General features: G+C 47.8%; 1 protein-coding gene across 3 annotated transcripts in view; it reads left to right on the top strand.

Moving 5' to 3' along the window:
• Positions 1-24148, top strand: part of BBC3 (BCL2 binding component 3) — a 59175-nt gene that overhangs the window by 14378 nt on the left and 20649 nt on the right. For all 3 annotated transcript variants that reach the window (XM_069644541.1, XM_069644539.1, XM_069644538.1), the window contains exon 3: positions 21638-21834. In XM_069644541.1, the coding sequence (XP_069500642.1) occupies positions 21638-21834 (197 nt within the window). The remainder of the gene's footprint in view (positions 1-21637; positions 21835-24148) is intronic.

Here is a 24148-nt window from a genome sequence, read left to right as displayed (position 1 = left end):
CACCCTTGCTTCAGAGCTTGACATGAGTGGCAAATGTCTGCTGGGCTGGGCAGAGCACTCCAGCGCAACCCACCACTGCACAATTGGATTTCAGTGTCAGCTTGCCACGCTCTGGTTGCGCTCAGCCAACTGATTCCTTTTTTATTTGCACCCTTTGTTTTGCATATACAATTGACAGTTACAATTAACGTTTCACACATCAAATCAAGTTAACACAATTAATGTTAAACAGCATAAGCTAACCTGATGCACAGTTAGGGATAACACTGCACTGTTACACCCTGTATAAAAAGTCAATATGCTAAGGGCCTGATTTACAAACATGTTTTAACATGGAAAGTCCCATTGAAAATATTTTTGTAAATCCGGTCTTAAATCTGCAAAATGACAACAAATCTGACAATCATATGTTAAAATGAGTCTTCCAAGCAAATAGTATTGCCGTAATACTCTGACATGCTGCAGGGTTGGGAATATTTATCAGTTCCCGCTACCACTAAAAAATGTTTGTCACAGTATGTTCAATAAATGCAAAATAATCAAGATGCCTGAAATAAGAATCTAAGATGATTGAACAGAAAGTGACCCAGTGATATTTAGCGTATCTTTCAGGTAATTGCATTCAGTTTCGACCCTCACTCACGAGCATTTGATCATTAGATGTTTCTTTGTTTCAGTTGTTGCTGGCTCTTTACGTGATCTTCATTGGTGTTGCTAATAAGGGACTTTATTCCAGCTCCCCAGTAGCTCACTAGTGGGGAGGTGGTTAAAGCAAGTTTCTTAAATAAGCGAAAGCGAGCACATCAAATCATTGTGGGAATTATGCCTTTCCTCAAAAACCAATACACAGCCCCCTCAGTGAAATCGTACCTGCTTGACGTCTGAAAAATAAACTTTTCTCTTTTCAGCAACACCCCATCAGACTTCTGAAATTACCCATAACATTCACCTGAACCTATACATTAGCCAACAAGTGGTTAGCCAACTTGAATGCATGCATTTGACCTCAGCGAGATATTGCTAAAACAACACCTTGAGTAAGAATAGCAGTAGCGTCCACCCTCAGCTAACCGACTGACTGGGATTGACCAATAACATATTTGTGCTGTTCTTCTAGCAGATACCAGGCCTGGGTCGTTTAGCAGCAGATATAAGGAAGTATCTTGGGGCAAGCTTGGAGCTTTCCTCCAGCGTTCCACTTCTAAAGAAGTTTTCCATTTTAGATCCCTGTCTACCCAAAGGTCTGCGCACCAAACAGTGAGCCCGGAAGAATTCCTACATGGTAAACGGGTATGTACGGTTGTACTATATATCTTGCATATTTTAAGTCGGAGCCAATCGGCGTACACAGAACAAAGTTGTTCCCTTTCAGTTTCACGCCATTATCGTACCTAGATATTTGACACGGTGCACTACATCAAGTGGCACTTCATTCAAGATCTACTTTAGGGTTTCCTTTTCTAAAAAACGCAGACTGTGATTTTGTGACATTTAGTTTTAAACCATTCGTTTTAGAAGGATAATTTGTGGCATCAAGTAAACACTGGAGACCTCTTGGCGCATTGAGCGAGAACCCAGGCTGGTCTGTGTTGGCTAATCATTGATCTGATTGTTGCCTAATTTGGGTGGGAAGACCCACTGTTGCACCAGGGATTGACGGAGATCCACCATGAATAAGTCACATAGCAGGGCAAACACACCGTCTTATTTAAGGCCTTGGACTGATAGTAATGCCAGTGTGATGTTCCCGCTTGTATTCAGTCTGACCCTAATGCAAGGCGCAAGCTACAGGGTGCTAATCCTAGTCAAAAAGTCCCTATTGATGATCCTGACTTCTAATTTTGACCACAGTTGCTGACGATCCACCATATCGAAAGCAGCAGAATAGCCGAATTACCACAAACAGTGGTGGCTGTCCCCACACTCCTGCTATGCTATGTGCGCCACTTGCAGTAGTACAAACGTTTTTACAGACATGGACAACCCTAAGGGAAACCAGTTTGATTAATGGATATAATGTTTTTCTCTTGTACCCTTGTTGTTAGGGGCCCCTAGAGTGGCACTTCAGTTAAGAATATTAACCGATAATTTAGACACTATAACCTGGATCCTTGTTCATGTATCAGGATTAGTATCCTATTGCGACAAGAGTCAGATATTGCCATATCTATAAATACCGCATGTAGTAGCAATGCTCTCAGATATGAATCATGGTTGAGCAACACATTGGCCCTCATTACGAGTCTGCCGGTAACCCCTCGACCGGCAGTCTCGCCTTACTGTTTCCACCGCTTGCTATCAGGATATCACAGGTGGCAGAGGAATGGTAAGTTCCTTTTCCCGTGGAGTCGGGATCTCTGAAGGTGCCGGATCTTCAATGAAATATCAGGTCTGGCCTGCCGGTAGTTCACAGCCCCTACCGGCAGACTCGAAATGAGCCGGTCCGAAAAAGGTGCCGGTAACATTGTTAACGGCACCTTTATTTCCAGACCGGCTCACTTATAATGAGGGCCATTGCATAGACCATCCAAATCTTCCCTTTACACTAGTGTTAGTAGACCACTTCAGTGCTTTTCACCCAGCATGCTTCACAATGAACTTCTCACAATTAATGGCTGATCATTTATCATTGGGATTCTAGACCACACGAGCCAAGACAAGACCTGCTGTTCGGTCTTGGCCCGTGCCCTGCCATAGTTGTCGGTACGCAGCACTGAGTGCAGATGCACCGCGAGACAGTATGCCTGGCAGGTGCTTTGTACAGACTGCAAAGCATGGCCCTGCTTTCTGGCACTGTACAAAATCTGCTGTGTTGTGGTGGCTGAATGCAGAACATGCCCAAGCATGCCCTGGCTTCTGCTGCTCCCTTTCTCATTCATTTGGGGACCTGGCGGCCCTTTTAACCGTTCTGTAGCTCCCATTCAGATGTGGGATACCACTGTGAGATGGGGGCGTGGTGGGGGGGGTTGTAGTGACCCTGCCTTCATGCATACATGCAGCGAGTGCGCTGGAGAGCCGTCACATACCCAGTGGTTTGGAGAAGCAGCTTGCTGTGACTTATTCAGTAAATGGGATGACTCACTTTTGGTTTCACTGTTCACGCTTTTGTCAGCTTGGCTTGGCCGGCACTATCGACCTTATGGCTGGTAGAGCACACTCCAAGAATGTAGACCCTTCGTTTTATTTGAATCCGTTCATGGGGGTGATGAGTAGCATTGAATTGTGGTTACGAAGGCCCAGCATTTTCTCCATTTGAAAACTATAAGCGTGTGACAGTGAACACTATATAAATCTAGACAATTGGTATTATGCTATTTATTATATCAAGGACTCCCTCTGGTTGATTTAATGTCTAATGAGCATTTCCAGGGTTGGCACGATCGCAAGTGTGGCAAAGGTCAGGCTGGGCTTGGATCACCGCAACAGTAAGTGAGCCCATTAATATCTGGCAGATGGAGGGGGCACTGTACCCAAGTCAAGCTCGCCCATCACACCTCCTAGGTACTAGCTCCAACGGTCAGTTTATATGGAAAGTGCAGTTTCCTCGCCCACCCCGGACCTCACCCCACACATACTAAGACCAGTCTCATTCTGTTTACTTTCTGTATGGTAGTCAAGTTTTCTTGCTGACCAACTCCAATGTGACATATAGCGCTTATTTTCAGCAGTTCTCACAAGGAGCAACGCCTAATGAACTTTTTCTTGCAGAGATCTGGAATGGGGCACTGGCGGGCATCATGGGCCTTCGGGGAGCGCGTCTGGTGTTCCAGTGTCTTTGGCCTTGTGCCGAATTTCCCATAATCGCAGGGCGTTGGGTTCCAGTCCATGCTCATGCGGTGTTTGCACCCGGACGAATAGGACCCCACTGCAGAACGACTTGCAATCCAAAGAGACTCCAGTGCAGGAGACGCGTGCTGCCCGCTTCCCGATTGACACTCTGTCAGCACTATTTTAGGCGAAATAATAACGGGTGTCTACCGCCAGCCGCTCAGTAAGTGCTTTGGCAGCGTTGCGTGTTTCTTGCTGTGCAAGGGGGAATGTGTTTGCGCCCCCGCGTAAACATGGGCACACGTTGCCCGCGCTGCGTCGAGGTGCGCCGACACACCACGGCGAACGCGCAACGTGTAATTGGAGAATTGCACTCCCGCGGACACACCTGCAGCGGGCCAGGCTGGCACGGGCACGGTTTTCCCGTTTCCGCAGCTTTGCGTTTCTGAAGTGATGCAAACCATCGGCCTACTGTCAACACGCAGCCTGGCTTACAGACACAGTGTTCATTTTCCCAACAGGCCCGTGCATGTGGCAGGCGGGCTGGTCTGGGGCAGAGCCCATACACATCTGTGTCTTTAAAGGCGTTTTAAAATCTGCTTTGGTTAACTGTATTGTAAACTGAGCATTCTCGAAATTTCGGCAACGATAAGAGAGTATTTTTTTTTTTTAGCAGAGAAAACCATCACGGGCAATACCAATAGTTTTGGCATTTGCGTAGGCATGGGAAAGGCATTTGCCAGGCACTGCCGTAGTGGTATTAAACTGGACAAGAATGGTACCTGGGCATGTAATAGCAGTGCCTGGCAAATGCGGAAGGACACGCATTGTGCTTATTAACCGCTTGGCAGAAGGCAGACCTGGTTGACATTTTAATTACCCTTGTAGCGCATTTAAGGCTCCAATTAAGTCATTAACTCTCAGAAAACTGCTTTGTAAAGACACTGGCAGGCACTTCCACAAATGGATTCTACTTTCGAATCGTCTTCTCTTCTAGGCACTTTCACAAATGCCATTTCTCCCTAGTTGTACTCTAATGCAATAGTTTTGGCTTATAAGTGGCGAATTAGCGCCATCTCATAACCAAAACTAAAAATGATCATTGTAAATGTTAGATGAATTGATGTGGCGAGCACCAGTACTGTGTACTGAAACACATAGGCTTTTTCTTTTTAGAAGTAGGGGGTGCACAAAGGTTCAGAAAAGTTACTTCCCGCACTGGCCAACTCCTAGAAAAAACATCACTGATTGGAGCTGGCGCTGTAAAAAAATTCCCCCACGAAGCTCAAAGCTTTAGTGGGAAGGGGGCGGGGGGTGCTCCTGCCCATCTAATGACGCTGCTCCCAATTCTGGAGCACTTTCTTTCTTCTATGGAAGAATTGGGGTGATATGCAGCTAATAAACCATGGGCTGGCTGTTCTTGCCATAAACTTAAGACAGAAATGAACTTAATAAAAGACAATATACACATTCATATATCCCATCTGTGCGCTCTCTGTGAATCACTACATGAGCCTACAACTAGCAAGATAGTTTGATTTGTATGGCCATGTGTGTGCCGGCCCATGCCTGGTTAGTCTCTCCAGGTAGTGATTGCTGGTTTTCCTCCTCACAGACAGCAAAAGGGCCCTTTGGCATCGTGCCCTCGAGTAGCCCATGCACCTACCCATCAGTGGGCGCCGCCGCTGGCTGACAGCCTCCCTCTCATCACTCCGCCAATAGCTTCATAGTCATGTACAGACCTGATCCTTTCCAGTTTGTTCTCAAATGCTTCAGACACATCGATTGCAACACGCCTGCAAAGCCACGGCAGGTTGGTGTGGTAATAAGCGCAGACAAACAGGTCACCTGATACTGAACAGTTGCACACATCATCTATTCATGCCTTCTAAGAAGTTCACCCTGAAATATGCGTACTCCTCATGAAGACAACTGTGTGTGCCCCTTGAAAGACCGAAAACCAAAGAAGCACACAAGAAAAAGAAACAGCTACTTCTATATTTAGCCCTAACACCTACGACCACACACCTTGCACTCCTCACCTAACCGGAGAATGAGCGATCGTCTCCCCCCTGTTTCCTTCCCTGGTTGCTTGTAGATCCCTTGCTGCCAAATCGCACTCCCTCCCCCGTGTTAGCTCCCTGCTCCCATGCATCTCTGCTTCCCTCAAAGTGTGCTTCCTCCTATGACTTGTAACGCTCTCTGTTGCTTCCCGGAGCTAGGTGCAGCCTCAGATATGATAATGATAATAATACCTAATAATAATAATAATAAGAAGACGATTAGCTACTCTTGCCCCCTGTTGGCCATTATCAGTCATAACTTTCAGGCTTGCCATATGGGATGTGAAGTGGCTCTTGCAACACGCTTCTTTAACCAAACAACAACATTAAGCTGCTCAGAAAAACATGCACTGTCATGTACAGTCAAATGTTGTCATTACCAGTGACCACACCCCGCTGTTCTTCTCAAGGGATTTTACCCAAACACCGGTATGAGTTTGCACTTGCTAACATTTTGGCATCAATGATTATATGCAAAAGTTAAAAAGAATTCTAGAACTTAAAGGCAGAGTAACTTTGAACGTGACTCAAACCCTCTCAAGAGGTTCAGCACACACTATGGTGTAAGGGTTTCCCGGCACCCACGGGAAAGACTGTATGTGGCAGGACTGTTGAAAGGCAGAAGCAGGGGGGCAAAGAATGAAGCACACACATGAAGGTACCCATGCATGCGCCATCGCCACATGTCAATGACGGGGGCTGGTGGGACATCCCTGGGCTGCGCTCACAGTGTACCGTTTAAGAATCTCAGTTTTCACGCTGGGTGAAGCTCTACTTAGAGAGTTAAAGACTTTTAGGAGATGAAATTAGGGTTTAATGACAAATCCGATTGTAGGCACCTGTTAGCCAAGGTCTTACCTGGAGATCAGAAGCCGGAGTTGCCTACTCAGCCTTGCACCTGTAGCGGGTTACTGCTATCGAGTTTACTGATACCGAGGATTTCCAGGGGGAGCAAGAGGACGCATTCAAAGCATGTGAATCTATGAAAGATGCAACCCAGGAGAATGGGTGCTACAAGGGCCTACACTTTCTGAATTCCACTGTTGTTTTTCTTTCTCGTCAGTTGTCATGTTGGTCATCTACAAATCTCAGCGAATGATTGTATATCTGCTCATAATTTGGCCGTTTGTGGCTTACCTCTGAGCATTGTCTCCACAATTACGTGCAGTCAGTGACACAAAAACCAGTTAAGCTATCAGAAATCTTAACCACAATTAAACTATTCTGAAATCTTAACCACAGAAAAGCTTCCCTGATAAGCGCGTACTGTCTGCTGCTTGTCTTCTTATACAGTAACATCTAAAAAGGGTTTTTTTGTGAATTAGGCCCATTTAGCGCGGTGCAAAGAGTACTTTTGCAGTGCAAAGTGACTTAGCTTTGCAAAAATGCACTTTGTGCCGCTCTGTGAATTAGGCCCGGTGGCACGTGTTTTTTGGCAGTGCAAAGTCACTTTGCTCCTCTCTAAATGAATTAGGCCCTAAATGACTAATGATTTAATTGGAACCTCCCAAGAGCCACATTTATCTGCCTATGACTTGTATACAGAGCGCAACACCCACAGGCAAGCACTGCCCAAATAAGTCCAGTTTTGTGAAATATTTGCCCTCCGAAAGTATCTCTATGATCTCCACATGTAAGTTCATTGCCCTACAGTAGTGAACAATACCCTGCCATCTTAATAGCATGGCAGATCACTGCAGCCTTGCCTTTCCTGGCTCTCCCACAGCGGATCTTTTTCAGATTGTGATCGAGGGTAATGAAAACAAGCATTGGCAATGCCAATAGTTTTGCTGTTTACTGAGGTTATTAGCCTTTTGCATTTATAGGCACCAGGGTGCAAGGAGGAGGATGTGATAAAGGGTGCAGGTGTGAAATAGAATGAGAAGGAGACTAGAGCAAGGGAGGAAGCCCTGGAAGATCAGGGCCCCAGAAACAATTGCCCACCAGTGACAGTGTTCCCACCCTACTACTGAGAAGCTCCCCTCTCCACAGGTGTTACAAAGCGGTTTCCCCAACCTGTATTACAAGCACATGGGGGGGGGGGGGCGGGGGTTCGTGCGCTGCCTGCTCCTGTTCAGGACCCCCCCTTTAATTGGGCTGATTCGTACCGAGGTCACAGTACCTACAAGTCCCCCTTGAGCATTTGAGTGCCTGCACTTATCATCAAAGCCTGAAAGAGTACTCTACTACATGAATAAGGTGAAATGCAATAACTGCACTTGTCCTCTGTGCTGCACCCGGACAGCCCCTAAAGTCACCTTCTGTTATTTTACAACAAAGTCAGGCAATAACAGAACACCCTACGAAAGCCTAGATTACGGCTATGATATCCGTTGAGTTGACACCCAAAAGGAAAGTCCCAATTCCAATGAAATCCCTCTTTTTTGGGGGTCGGGGGATGAACTGCTCAATCAACCCAAGTGTGGGCTTCTTGGTTATGATTCAATCCCTCCTGCATTGCCTGCAATCGGGAGTTCTCCTAGCGTGAAGGACGCAGGGTTTGCCAGCTTCTATACAGATTACTGGTGTAAAATCTAGCCTTAACGTCTGATTCCTGAGCGCACCCTGAGTGCTTTTAGCTGACAAACTCAAACTTACAGGTAATGCCTCAACAGTAAACAGTTATTCTACCTTTTTGCCTACCATAATAGCTCAGCGTGCGCTCCCTGCGCAGCCCCTGCCAGCTTGACCAGAACCCTCTGTTACAAACGTTCGTCCTGCTCTCCCCGATACTAGTGCAAATCCAGCTCCCTCGCACCGTCTCAGGCATTCCACGCACTTGGCACTCGGACACAAATAACCCACAAAGCCAGAAGTGGGGTTGTAAAAGTGCTGTAATGTTAACACACACACCAGGCTCTGGAGGGCTGCATCGACTCTGCCCCCTCCCAGGCCTGGCTCATACTTATGTACAATACAAAGCTACATATTAATCTCCTCCCATTAGCCGTACGTATTCATAACAATAGTTCATTTCGCCGAAGAAAAGGCAATCAAGTACATTTCGTAACTTCAGATTGTCTTTGCAAGTCAGGCTCTTATCAACCTTGGGACTTGAGCCAGCAGCATCCGAACTGTGTACATTCTCGAAGGGAGGGCTGTTCATGCCCGTCTCTGCGAGGCCTGCGGCATTCCACAGCTAGCTGGGCTGGTTGTGCTCTGGTGGTTCTCTGCGACATCTGCTTTCATGGCTGTTAGATGTTTAGGCCAGTCCTTATGTCAAATCATTAGGCCAGTGTTCCTGCTTCAGATGTGATGTATCTCGAACCGAAAGAAAGTGCAGAATCAGAAATGTACCACGTAACACCCTCCACTGCCCTCGATGAGCTCGGCCATGCAATTTGTTATCGGGCAGGGTACTGCTCTGTCGTTAGCACTTGCCCACTTTATCCTACATTGTCCTCTGTGTAAGTACCGCTATTATCCTGGCCCGTGCCTTATTCCCCTGTCCCTGCTCCCCCTAAGACCTCCTTTGCGCTGCCTGCTCATTCCTGGGGTATGACCTTGATCTGCCATTGTGTCACTGGATATAATTTCTGATCCATTTGACATCCGCGTTCTTCCTGTGCCCTTACACTGATCATTTGCACTGAAATAGCCGATGTGAACAATTCCCCCATTGGAGCATTTTGCACGACTGGGTATTAAGCGTGTTAAATAACCAATCATATCATATCAGCAGGCGCAATTCTATGCCTAATTACTCAAAAGGCCTGGGTCAAGCACTTTAAACCACCACCGGCAAACATTGCTCCTCAATTTATGAGAACATTGCGTGCCCCAGTGAGTAGGTAGGGCACAGCCCTACAGATAAGGGGTGTATCAGCCACTTTTACTGCCAAAAAATGTGCAAATAGTGCCCAAAAATAAAAAATGGGGAGTAAAAATACTCCCAGTAAAAAATAGGAAACAGACACGTAGGACCTTTTGCTCTTGCAGACAGCTCCATGGATATGTTTGGCCCATTAGTGCACGTAGTGCCACAGGAAGAAGCTACTGTTATAACTAAATGATTGGAAGAAGTAAACATGTATCTTTAAAGGTGTATGAACGCCTGGGTGCAAAGAAATAATGATTACAAAAACATTTCCTGTTTGCAGTTAAAACATATTTTTACCTGCTTATAAAATACTCCCATTGGGAATTGAATTTACGTTTTTACTGTCTAAAAAATAATTTTAAAAAGTAGAGAGTAAAATACTCCCACTTCCAAATCTCATCTGGAGCACTGGGTAGGGCACTTGACAGGACTCTCTGCAAGCGCTGGGAATGCTACCTTCTGTGCGCAAGCTTAGCCCAAGTGAAGTGCATCCCAAAACAAGTGAAACCCATCGCATTGTAAACTAAAGTGCAACTCGCACTGCTCCGTTTTAAGACTCACTTTAACAGTAGCGTGGGCTTAGGCGTCTTATTAATGAAATTTAGTGTTATGAAAGCGTGGTGCAAAGGGTGTGATTGTAGTGTGGAGGACTTCGTATTAGGGGAAAGGTTCATGTGATTCCTCTCTCTCTGCGCATATCCTTAGTGAAACAGCTGCTTGTAAAGAAAATATTTACTTTGATGCAGCAAGTATTAACTGTAAAGCCTACTGGGTTGTAATCTCAGCTGATTTAAGTATCACCTGCAAGCGCGGCACAAAATCTTGTTTTCAGGTTCTCCGTTTTGTGGATCTTTCCTTAATACCCACTCACAGAAAATTACTGAAAAAGGTAGATAGACACAAAACGAATAAGCCGGCACATAAATTAATGAATAGCGTAATGTGCCGCTCGTTATGCCTTCACATTTCGCAGATGTGGCCAAACTGGAGTGCTACCCTTGGCTTTACCCAAATTGCACTTAAAATTGGAATTGTACTTTACTTCGCTAGGTATTGGGATTAGTAATCGGGGTTGCCAGCTGCAAATCCCGGCACAAAGAATGGTGGCGGAGGGGGGGAGGCGCGAAATACCTGGGCAAGACGTGACACCCGCGGCGGACATCCGGCAGGGGCATGCAGCGCACACACCTTAAGATGATGGAAAAGGTACTGCACCAAAGGCTGGACAAAGAAGCGGGGGACACAGGGATGAGGCTTCACCAGCCAGGTGGGGGTGGCGTGGGCACCCGGGGCACGGCCATGGAAGGGCCTGAACTGGCTACAGGAGGGTGGAGGCAGCGGGGGTTGGGCAGCCTAGTGAAGTGGGGGAGGCAAGGTCACACAGGGCGAAGGAGGTCCCGGTTGTGAAGTGTGGCCCCTGAGGCTGTGGGCAAAGCAGGGGGGGCAGCCATGGGGGAAGGAGAAGCAGGGCCTGCGGGGCCCAACCACTTCAACTCTGCAAGGTTCGATGGTGCCGCAGCTTCATCTTGAAAAGATATCACTTTGTGCCAGACTTTAAAAATCGTCCACAGGCGTTCTACTGACACAAAGGATTGGTGCATAGAAAATCCAAATATAACGGGCATCTAGTTAAGTGCAGTCAATTTGCTCCTACTTCAGAGCATGCACAGCTCCCCGGCAACAGCAGCCGGCCGACAGACGTAAGCGAGAGGGTGAGGGCCCGGATGGTTCTTCGGCCATTACATAACCAAGCATGGGCAAGTTGCCATGCCAACACCATACACTTGCTGAACTCCCATTTCTCTTTTTTTACATTTACAGTACCAATGGTTTAGCGATTAGGTGGCTTATGCCACGAAAGCGCCAAAACCAAAAATGACCATTTAGGAAGCAGTGGGAAAAATGAGGACGAGGCTCAGCTTTTCCTCTTGCATGGAAGGGGGCACTGCAGTCTAGTAGGTAATTTGCCAACCTCGGTGACTGTAGACCTGGTTGTCTGGGAACTGCGGTGGGTAGATTGAAATAGGGGACGTATCAGTTCGACAGCATACTTAGGTGGAGGGATTTTCTCTATCATTTTGATACATCATTAAGGTTGATTGCTATTAATCACCCCATGAGCATCATTACTGCAAATCGACCCGCATTAGCTCATTGTGCGACTCGCTGTACATTTATGGATTAATTCCATAGACGTACTAAAGTTATTCTAAAGCAGATCCAGACGTAAAGCTACCAAGCAGTGCTGTGCAGAATACTTGTGCCCCTGGAGAATGCCATTGGGTGGCACCGGTGCGCGGTATAAATCAACATAGCACAGTGTGCTTGGTCTATTACGGATTGTTGTACTTTGGGAGCCATGTGTCATTCCTCAATTGAAGTCAAGGGACTGCATACTACTCTTGGTCCCAGCTGTGCAGGTCATGTAGTGTTGGTGGGCAAATTGACAGGCTGAGATACCAAGCCTGATGGTGTGTAACGACGCCGGCTCTTCAGGAGGGTGGCAGGCTGGCAAAGAGTCTCGATCTTCACACGCCAAACTCTACCTTTCTGCACAGGCATTCAAGGGTGCATAGTGGGTAAATCAGTGTAGAGGTGCTCCCAGGCTTTTCACGATGGCATGCAAGGCGAGGGGGCGCAGCTACTGTACTATCCATGCCAATGTCAAAACAGAGCCGACTGATCTAAGGCCGTCCCGTCCACGCCATTTGAGGTTTTGGGTGAAGGGGGACATGTGGTGTAAGGCCGTCTGAATAATGCCATGTAAGGTGGGAGCAGAGCCGTTGAATGAGTCACCCAAACCTTGTGATTCAACTGGGCGCATGCGTATCCCAACGCAGTGAATCTATAGCCCTACATTTTTTTTTTTTTTTTGCATGTTTAAAGCGCTCACACAGCCCGGGGGCATCGAGGCGCTGTTACAGGAATGTTTTTTGTCTTACTTTCGTATTTATAACGCACTTATTAACCAGAGGTTTCTAAGCGCGGGCCCGGGGATCGAACCTGTGTAGCTTCATGTCGTCTTATTTCCAAGGCGAGCACGTTGCAGGACTCTGTGGTTCCATGTGTTAATATCCCTGCAAAAATATCGCCATTCTTGTTCTTTTGCAGCAATATTAACCCATGGCACCTGCATGGGACACCCCTGCAAACCCCATACTTTTTAAAGGGACCCTGCAACCCCCGCTCCTTTTTAACCTATAAATTATCCCCACAAATAATGTCGCCTATGGCCTTTCCCGGTGACCATATATATATGGCGACATTATTTGTGCTGATAATATTACCTGATGCCTACTCTGTAAAGTGGAGGGCAGAGGGGGGGGGGGTGTGTGTGTGTGTGTGTGTGTGTGTGTGTGTGTGTGCGCGCGCGCGCGCGCAGCCCCTGCTCACTTTCACTGCCAACGCTTGTTATTTATTTCCACGGCGCGACATCAAAAGGGTTACAGAGTTTAGAGACTTTGGTGAGAAAAGAAAAAGACGTGCTCTCTGCCGTGCTGACTCAACCGACTTAGCTGTTTTAGGCGACTCCATCTCGGGCCGCCTGTAGCTGTCGTGGCCGCACATCTGTGGGAATTGTTCTTTGATTTCCTGTTGACAAGTTTTGCTTCCAGTCAGGCGGACACACAGCGCATCCTGTCCCGTACCCGGGGCCGGCGCTAGCAGGGCAGCTTCACCCAGCAGACTCAGACTCTACCAGCCTCCTGCCCCTCAACCAGCGCTGCGTGTGGGCAGGAGGTTGTTTTTCAATCTTTGGGTAGGCTTTTCTTGCTGCAGTCTGAAAACTATTAAGTTCTGGAATAGGCTGGCAATTTAGCTGAAAGTTACAGGCTTGACTCCTGGCAGAGCCCAGTTTACTGTAGCCGTGTCGATATAAAGAGTACGGCTGTGTCGCTGTTACCAACCACTGGTGTTACAGTACGTCCCCACTCGTGAGCAAAAGAACGCTGTCGCGCATAACCACTGCACAGCTCCAGATAATATTTCAAAAGGGGAGCTTGCGTTTTTTGACCGAGTTCCCACCCAGCATAAATAACATTTACAACTTGTGTGAACCACTTATTGGTTGTGCTTACCACCAGACCCGGCCTTAGGGGGGGCCAGCCTGGCGACTGCCCAGGGCGCCATTAGCCCTCGCCACGCCAGCTCGGGGGAGTCTTTCAGGGACTCACCCGAGCTGGCGTAGCGGGAGAATGCGCGGGAGGCAGGCTGTTGCTATTAAATGCACCCGCGGCGGTGAGCGCATTCAATGACAATAGGGTGCTCAGCACCCCATTGTCACCAAATGCGCCCCTCCGTCGTGGGCGCCTTCAACAGAAAAAGGCGTCATAAGCCCCCCACCACCCCATCTTGGGGGGAGTCTTTCAAAGGCTCCCCCGAGCTGGCATAGTGCCAGAAGGTGTGGCAAGCGCCTCACTGTTACCAAATGCGCCTGCAGCGCCGGAGCGCATTCATCAGCAACAGGATGCTGATGCACCCTATACATATCATTACCACCTGGCCGGAGAGAAGGGGTTTAAAGAAAAAAGTGGCACTTCCTGGCCCCGCCTCCTGTTGACCAGGGGCGCGCGGGGGAAAGTGGGACGCACCAATTCGCCCAGGGCGCTGTTGCCCCTAAGGCCGGTCCTGGTTACAACCCAGACAGGGATGGCTACATCCAGCCAATAATATGGCGAGGATCTTCTCTGACCTTGTGTGGGTGATCCCACCGCCCACTGGGAGGTTGGGCCTGGGTCTTCGCCATTCAGATACACTTGTCACAGACTTGCCCCACTGTATCCAACTCAGTCACTCTTACTGACACTCCTCCCACCGTGAATACAACCATCCCAGACTAACACCCACAATCCTTATCATACACATCTAACTTTTCTCATAGGTAGTGTTTGCCAACCACATTCCGACTTACACAGGGTCTCTTCTTTCCCGGGCCACTCCTCGCCCAGGCCTGGAAGGTCGCCTGGAATTACCATTTCAGGTCTGACTAGCGGTGATCGTAAATATTACCATCGGTATCCGTGATAATAGAGAATACAATTACAGAGAATGCTATAGCAGAGAAACAAAAGCAGAGCAAAAAACTTCGAAACATTTTGAAAAATAGATATTTTTTCACTGTTATTGTTTTCGCTGAAAAGGCACGCGCTGTTATGGATTCTCTGTAATCATTTAGAACCATTACCACCAAACCAGGTCAAAGGCCGCTACCAGTCCAGCGGGTCGGTTTGAGCATTCCTTGAGCCCATCAGACAACCAAACACCATTAGAAAATTATGTAAATATTCTGCTGCCTCATTGAGTTTCACCTAAACCTAAGTATATATATTATTCCTTCATCACAACCGATAGCTGGTCTACCCCGAGGATCCACAGGCATTCTGACGCTCACAACCACTCTCCTCCCATATCTGCATTCCCCATCAACTACCCCTCATTTTTCACCCTCCATATTTTCCCTTCCACAGACCACGGTCTGGACACCCTGGGTGAGGACACTAAAGGCCACATTTTTCTGGACACGCCAGCAGATCCGCGACTGCTATGGCAGTGCTTTGGCACAGTATAGAGTGGCCATGCCATAACGTCGGTTTGGATGGTGAAAAACAATGAGGAACGTCAATGGGGAGGGGATGCACAGGTGAGGAGACGCGCAACAGAGGATATTGCAGGGGTGTTTCTCAGTTTGAAGGCGCCCTGGGGAAGCACCTTGACCTGATCAGATCTGCTTCCAGCCAAGCTTCCCAATGATGTTCAGCCGAGCGGGAAGTGTGTTTCCTCTTTGGCCCAGCACTGTGCTTCTTAGGGTGCTGCCCATGGCCGTAATTTTAGGGGGGACAAGGCCCCCAACTTTAGTGGCACACCATTTTGTCCCACTCATTTGGCAGGGGACGCCGCTGTCATGTCCCCCCAACATTTTCAGCAAAGTTACTCCTCTGGTGCTGCCCTCAGGTTTGAAGCCACTATAGGCCAGGGAAGGGTCAGCTAAGGAACACCAGTATGTTTGAAAAACCTTTCGGCCACAGTTTAATAGGGACAACTTACTATGTGACAACAAATCACTCATCGCTAGATACAACCATTCTTTATATCTTGATATGGTTACGAGGGAGCATCGTGTAGTCCCACTTTACTCCCAGACGGTGATTGCCCTGTCCAACCAATAAACTGGACCTGGGTCTCCAAATTCAGTAACAGTAAGATCCCCCTTTTCAGTCCTGATGGGGACGGCAGCCCTAACCCTGAAGGACTGCTATGAAGCCTGGAATCTTAGATTTATCTCATCATTGGAGACCCTCATTTGTTCAGTGGAGGCCAGCGGTCTTCCCTAAGTTTCTGGGTGAGCCCCTTTCTTTGATTTTCTTTGATGTGCTTTGTACTGCCCTTTATTGGTGACCCTCATATGTTCGGTGGAGCCCAGCGGTATCTGCTGGGCCTCACAGAGGGCACTTTCTTTGCTGCTCTTTGTGCTGTCCTTTGGTGACCCTCATTTGTTCACCGGTGCCCAGTGGTATTTACTATGCTTGAAAGTTTTCCCCTTTCCTTACTGTGCTTTGTGCTGTCCTTTGGTGACACTCACTTGTTCAGTGGCACCCAGCTGTCTTTACCATGCTTCAGGGTGTGCCCCATTCCTTGCCGTGCTTTGTGCTGTAGAGATGCACCCCTCCGGCTTTCAGTGCCATATAGTGTTCTTTAGTGAGATAAAGGCAAGCAGGCCATCTTTGTCAATAAGCTCACAATCTAAGGTTTCTACTGCTCATGGGCGACCCGGGCGGATCTTCTACTGCCCAGATAAAGCAAGCTCAGTGGGCAGAGAGACATGCATTCGGTGTGACCTTAACTGTACAGATAGAGGTTGACTACAAGGAACATTATTAGAACCATGAACACTTGCATGGCACTGCTGACTCCACTCACGTCGCCATGCCTTTACCCTAGACGTGTTCTTTGATTGTTGGCACGTCCACCTTCATATTGCTGAGAGGTGCCAGTAGCAAGGATCCATGCCACAGTGTTTCTCACACTCAGACCATACTCATCCTTGTTGGAACTCTGGACCATCTTACAGATCCCGTGGGAAGCGCATCAAGAACCATAATGCTGGTCACAAATCAGACCCAATGGACCCTCCGACCCTATTGTGTATGTGGTCCAAGCATACCAGCCTCTATTCCTTGCACATCTAGTGCTGCAAGAGAACCGGTTCGCTATTCAGATCAAGGCACTTTGCCTTTTTGTCATCCAGGAGTGGAGTCATAATGGGTGTCATCCTTTCCAGACATGGGCAAATCTAATGATTCCTTCCAGAAGGCTAGCGCATGGGGAACGTACACGTGGAACAGCCTGATAAAGGCACGGGCTGCCCCAGGCAAAACGGCAGCCCCACCCCCATGACCTGAACATTCAGTGCGTCACGCTCCGAACCACTTGTGATTTTGGAAAATAACACTAAGATGATGCGATGAAAGTCCTTCTGATCTACTTCACCCCACCCGGCTTCACCCCAGCTCTGGGCACAGGGCCAAACACAAGCCACTGTGCAAAATAAGGGCCAAACGTTATGATGAAAGCTATTCAGACACATCCAGCTTCAATGTCAAACTGCACTGTAAGCGTCAGAGATAGCCCTTTCTATCACATATTCAGCCTGAATGTCCTCAGAGCCTCACCTGTCAAAACCAGGTTAAAGTGTCTGCAACACATTGGTTTACTGGAGTACAATCATGCTGTTCAAAACTCTCCTTTGTGTAGAACATCCAACTCACCCCGATATAAAGACACACAGAATCGTCCAAATGTGGCATCAGACCGTTGTTGTGACAAATTGTTTATATATGCTAGTGTGTAGTACAATGCGACGAAGCCGGCGCACAGAATGTTTTTGCTGTATTCACTACTTCATCCCACACTAGTATGGGACAAGATCAGCCATGAACCCTCTGGCACCCCACTTAATAACATGCCTCCACCCCAATACAGATCAAGCCACAATTTCAAGCTACTTTTCATCCTGTGTTGCGCCTGCTATGGTCAAATTATGCCGCAATGTGTCACACAACCTCACACTCGGAGGGCAGCAGAGTGCTGCAGACTGCCATACCCCACACGCAACAATGGCCCACACTGGACTTTCTCCACCGGTTGTGCCGTGTCTCGTTGGCATAAGAGTCCACTGCTGCACAACATAATGTGATGCAAGGTATTTGAATGTAGGTCTGCTACTCTGCACTGCCTAACCCTGCGCCTTGCTGTGCCAGATTTCCCAAGGACCCTTACGCCAGACCTCATCATGGCAGGCCTGATCCATGGCACGATGCAACCAACTCTTTGCTGCAATTAACTGGTTTTGTGGTCTGGGCGTAAGCACTGACCCGAGGCTTGTGATTGGTGTGATGGCATCGAGCAATGCAATGTAGTGAAAGGTGTGAATCTCTTCATGGTCTGTCAATCTCCTGCCTTAAGTAACATACTACTGTAAGTAGCACCCTCCACTTGCCTTTCATCATGCAAATCAAGCATTCATCGTGTATCGCAACTTTATCACCCACTTGCGATCAGGCATGTAGGTGATGGGCTCTGGCTTGCTGAAGACCAACACCAGCAAATCCCCAACACCACACACAGAGCCCAGGCACACCCCCATCAGGCAATGGTAAATCGATCCGACCCTGGAGCAGCTGATCTAAAACCAACCTCTTCTCTACTCTAAGCCTACATTTTACTTGTACGAGCCTAGGCTCCCAGCAGCTACCCTATAGCAAGGCAGGGTAGTATACGTTTGAACAGAGTCTACTTAAGAAGACTTACTATTTCCTCTCTAAGCGGGGGAACTGATGTTATCACAAGGGGGTTAAACCCTAATCAGAGATCATCAAGTAAAGGGACTTTTGGGAAATATCTCTCTTGATTTCCACTGAGTCACTTTTCCTTGAATCCCTTTGCACTCCCTGGAGCAGGGGGCTGCAACCTTTGGCACTCCAGATGTTTTGAAATACCACTCCCATGATCCCTCACCATTGGCTATGCTGGCTAGGGCTGATGGGCGTTCTAGTCCAAAACATCTGGAGAGCCAAAGGTTGCAGACCCCTGCCCTAGAGCATGCGTGCACAGACAGCACAACAAGTCAGCATAGAATCTGCACTTGTTTTTTGACGTTTGGAGAGAGCTCTCGTTAAGTATTTTTTCAGCTTCTGGGGTCAATAAAAAGACTACCATAGCGTTTGCATCTGTATTAACATATTTGAATTAAGTTCCTAGGGTAAGGGTCTGCAACCTTTGGCTGCTCAGATGTTTTGGAGGGCTTCAGCCCCCTCTGAAATTTGAGCCGAGCCGAGGGAAGGGCTGAAGCCCGCTTAGCTCAATGGTGTTACACGGAATCGTGTGTTGTTAGTAAGAGAGGGGAAAGAAGCGGTTTCTGAAACCGGCCGCTTTAAAGTGTTGCTATGTCCCTGCAGGTACACGTCTTTGCACAAACACAGCAACACTTTAAAGCTGCGAGTTTCAAGAAAGGCTGCGAGTTTCAAGAAAGGCTGCCCTCACCTCTCTGGCTAACAAAAATCAAATCCACACACCAGCCCCTCCCCACAGGTGCGAGCGAACATATAACAAGGTTATATGTTCTTTCACATCTGAGGGGAAGGGGCTATCTACACACTTGCTTTGTGTTAGGCAGAGACGTGAGGTAAGCCTTTTCTGAAACTAGCAGTGTTAAAGGGTGTTGTGTTTTATCTCATAATGTATGCATGTGCACAGAGTGTGTATGTAATATATGTCTTAATGAGTAAGTGTGTGTGAATGAGTGTGTATGATGTAAGCTGAATGGGATGTTTAAGTTAATGAATGTGTTATTGTGTGTTTGCCTATGTATAATGCTGGACTGCTACCATTTGATATTTGGGCCCCATTACATGTCAGATAACCATTGGGGTAGAACAGAGGCGGCAGAGCCTCCAAGTTTGCCACACCCAGTTTATAGAGTGCCCCCCTCACCTGTTAGCCCTCCGCCCCACCAAAATGTAGTCTCTGACTACAACTCAGATCAGCACTGACCAGCATAAAGAATAACTAGGGATCAACAGAGACCTGTGGTCCAAACGTCGGGACAGCCACAGGTTGCAGACCCCTGCAGTGTGTGGTATGTTGTATGGCCTGCCATACAAATCTCACCGGCATGTGTTGCTATCAGACTAACGTCAGGCGCAACAGATTACGTGTTCAACAAATGTATAGGCAGCCCGGCATCCTACCGTGCAAAAATCCGCGAGTGAACCCAGCACGCGTACTGCCGTGATGGCAAGCTTAACGCCCATCCCGCGTCCGTGCAGGAGCGAGTCCGCAGGAGCTGTTGCTCTATCAAGCAGCACTACACTGCACTCGGCCCTCAGCCCTCGTGTGGATTCTGAATAGGGACCGCCTGCCCGAAACAGGGCCCGACTTGTCTCTCCACGCATCATATCGCCGGGCAATATAGATCTGGGAATACCTCCCCTAGCAGGTCAGGACACGTCCCTAACAAACCCCTCCCCCCTCTAAGGGCAGAAAAGGGTAGGAAGAGAGGACACACTCCCAACCCTCACACGCCCCGTCAGCCATCCCTGCGAATCCTCAGGCGGCTGTTCGCGTAATCCAAGAAGCTACCCGCTGCGCCAGCAGGTCTATCACCAATGTGCAGTGACACAAACAAACACACCGTTATGGGGCGCAATGCAGGCGCTAACAGTCGTTAGAATGTAGCATTTCTTATGGGCATAGCGTGTACAGTAGTGGGGCTATGCGACGGCCGTGAAAGGTGTAGGGAAGTGGCCCAGGAGGTCGCCAAAGTGTTTATCATGGGTGTGACTTGAATTCTTTTCAAATTGCATGTTGGTGGGAGCACACTCTGGTGTCCCCTTGCCCCCGGGGGCGTAGGCCGAGAATGTGTGTTTGCTGGCTCTTTCCTCCATGCCTTTCGGCTGCTCCAGCCGGTCCAGTTTCTGACTGCTGGGCATGTGCTCGCCACCAATAGATGGCTACTCTCTGCCAGATAGGAGGGGCGGGCACGGGGGCAGCCTTGAATATTGTGCCGGTGGCTTTGTGGGTGATGCGTTTATTTGGGGGAAGCCAGTAAAGTCTGATAAGAGAGGGAGTTGTGTCATCTGTTTGCTGAGGCCTTTAATGGGGCGGGCATCAGCATGAAGAATGCTTAATCATGGGTGCTAGCGTGGTGGTCAGTATGCCAGTGAGCAGGGCATACTCAGAATAACCCCATTTACCCTGATTAGCTGGTGGGGGAGAGGCAACAACAGCGGGTCATACTCAACACTCCATACCCTGTGTACAATGTCAGTTCGTTTTTGCTGTCTGTTTCTCACAGCATCATTGAAAGTCCTGAGCCTGACTGTAGAAAGGATGTGGGCATGTTTCCTCCAAAACACCAAGTAATACATAAGTGAATAGAAACCCTGGAACGTGTCCGAGTGCCCAGTCTGTGATAGCAGACTGTCAGCTGCCTAGAACCACCTGTCTGTGGTCCGCGCTCTGGTAGAGGCCCCATGGTTGTGCAATGCAGTATGTGTTAAGAAGCAGAACCACCTCATCTACAGGCATCAGAAGAAACAATAAGTTATTTGCAGACATCTGCGGACAAATTCCTGAAATTGTTGGGAGGGTGGGAATGGGTGGTTTACTGCAACTGTTTTGTACATTTTATAAATTGTAAGTAAAAAAAAAAACATTTAAAGAAGAGGTAGAACCACCACTGCGGCACAGTGGGTCATCTGGACACCCCCCTTCTCTCCACCAGGAGGACACCAGTCACCATATGGACATGTTAACGGGTTGGTTTTTGGGCTATGATCTGGTAAATTCCAAAAAATTAGAAAATTAAGGGATTGTTGGGACTTAAAGGCGGATGACGCTCTAAATGTGACCACCACAAAAGGGAAACGCGTTGTGTAACCATCAGTGCGAGACGTGTAATGTCAAGCTTTCTGTTTTCTTTCTGACTCAGATCGCCGGTCAATAGTGGGAGAGCATCCGCGCCCTGAGCAGGTGGCCATGGCAGGTCTGGGTGGGCGAGTAGATGAAGATATGATGATGGGAAATGGCGTGGCCCATCGAGAGCAGCCGGGGCAGGACATAGAGCGGCAAATCGCTGCCCGGCTTCGGATGATTGGAGATGAAATGAACACTATCTACCTGCAGAGGGTAAGTTTCCCAGTTGTATTTCTTACCCTACAATGTGTCCCCTTGACGTGAACATAGCAGGTCGCAAGAGTGTCATGTAGCATGAGGGGCTTTGAGTGGGGCTCGCTTGCCATAATGTCAATTCAAATGAGCGTTGGTCTGGAATGCTGGGGGGTCCTTTGTTGGAAACTGATGGCTCATCTTGCAGAAACTGTGTGACCTCTGTTGTTAGCAGATGATCCCTGCAGAGTACTACCTCTGCAAGTCTACACTACTCAGGTGGCTATTGGTTTTCTCTTACGCAAACTGATTTTTAAGCTTCACTGTTACCAGGCGCTTCGACCTGCCTGTCTTTCTTCCCATCAGAAAGGGCAGGAGCCCGGAGATAGGTCAACGGTGGGTTCAGGAGTCTGTGCCTTATTCTCTGTTTTTGGAAGGAAGTCCTGTGTTCCGACATTTGCTAGGTTCGGGATTTTGTGGTCGATTCCCTTAACTGTTTGTTGCACTTGCGTATGCGGAGGGAGCTCGCAAGTGGAGAAAAGTCCTGAAGTTTGCCGGCCTTCTGATTTACAATCAGCGTGCACACATGCAGCAGTGTGCCCGCAAACTGCACGGGGGCTGTGTGGGGAGGGGACTAGGCCTCCCTGCTTCACAAAGAGAAGCACTTGTACATTCCTGCGCCTGTGCTCCCTGTCACAGCCTAAATGCAGGGCATTGGGCAATGCTGCCAGGGGCCTTCGCAGGCTTCTTGCAGCGCTGTCTTGCACATAGCAGCAATGTTCATGCTCCACATGAGTGTTCATTCTGTTTGACTTTACAGAGATGTGCAATGAAGGCCGCAAAGCCATGTCATTGCGAATATGCTTGCTTATCCCACAGGGCTATGCGACTGCCATTTACATTGGTAAATAAGGGAATGCTAAAACAATGGTTCTCATGATAGCATCTTGTGAGGGTGTTTAGGGTAAGGATGTATGCTTGAATTAATATCACGCAGGGCCATGAACAGAACCTCTGCTGGGATTTGGACTGCTCGGTAGGCAAACTGTTATAGGGTTACCCACTGCCCTTTTGGGCCCGGAACTCAGATTCCATCCCCACCCTCCATTCTCTGCATCAAGTGTAAGTGGGTAAATATAATGATAATGATATAGCGCTTTCGCGCTTTACATGGAACATATTTCCATACAATTCTAATTCCTTAACAAAGGCACCGTAGAGAGGTGACGAACTGTAAGGGGTATTGCCAACTGATTACAATATTGAAATTGCCCAAATATAAGGATTGCATTGGTGGATTTACACATGAAGCAGTTAATTTGGTTCCAGCCGCTTATTTTTTTAACCGAATTTTCATCTCATTTCACCTGCAAAACGCAGAGACACGTTAATCCACAATTTCACCACACCTCTGTAAACTCAGTGTGCTTCATTATGAGTTTGGCGGTGTGGCCAACAGTGGCGCTAATGCAGTGAAAACCTCCTTGTGCCAGGGATGAGGAGTACCCAGTGTACTCTCTTCTTGGTCCGAAAAGTAAGAATTTGCTTCTGAATAATCAGTATAATATAAAACATGTGCAGACAAATGCAAGAAATGAGTTGCGCTAAGTACTGGCAGACTTCTACCTATCTTATTTTGAACTCGGCAGTTTTGTTATGGCTGCAAAGTAAACCATGCATACTTCAAGATACTTCATCTGCCTGTGTCTAGTAGCCGAAATACAAAATGAACGTGGTACACTTGCCCGATTACTCTTTGGGCTTATTTATCAACCCTTTCACAGTCTCAAAAGCACGATCAAAATGTATATGTATATATATTAATCCAACTGTTAAAGTCCTGCCCAGGAAAAAACAATTTCCTGAGTCTTACAATTCTATTGTTCCAATATCGAGAAACACAATGAAACACCCATTAGGTCAATTAAATCAATTGACACATATGATCATTTCTTCAACAAGACCAACAGAATTCTCTGGTGTGCGTCTATAATAGCTTCATTCTATTTCATTGATCAACTTGATGATTTAAACACCATTCGTCCAACATGTGTTTCACAAAACAGGTTACACTCACACTTCCTACTACAAGCTTCTTCAGAGCCTCTGTTCTTTCCCATTTCGTAATAAAACATTTTCAACACCATTTTCGATAAGACTCCATCCATATGCCTCTGTGCTCGTTTTTGGAACCTATTCTAATACACAAGTACACCACCATTTGCAAATGCTCTTAGTTACCAGCCTCTCATAAATAACACATTAGTCATCAGTATTGCATCACCTGGAAACTCCATCCGTGGCTAGCCCCTTTTTCCTTTCTTGCTGATGTGAC

This window comes from Ambystoma mexicanum, chromosome 2p (assembly GCF_040938575.1).
Source record: "Ambystoma mexicanum isolate Mex_15411 chromosome 2p, UKY_AmexF1_1, whole genome shotgun sequence".
Classification (NCBI taxonomy): domain Eukaryota; kingdom Metazoa; phylum Chordata; class Amphibia; order Caudata; family Ambystomatidae; genus Ambystoma; species Ambystoma mexicanum.
Note: the sequence above shows the minus strand (reverse complement) of the source record. Positions and strands in the feature narration are given on the sequence as shown.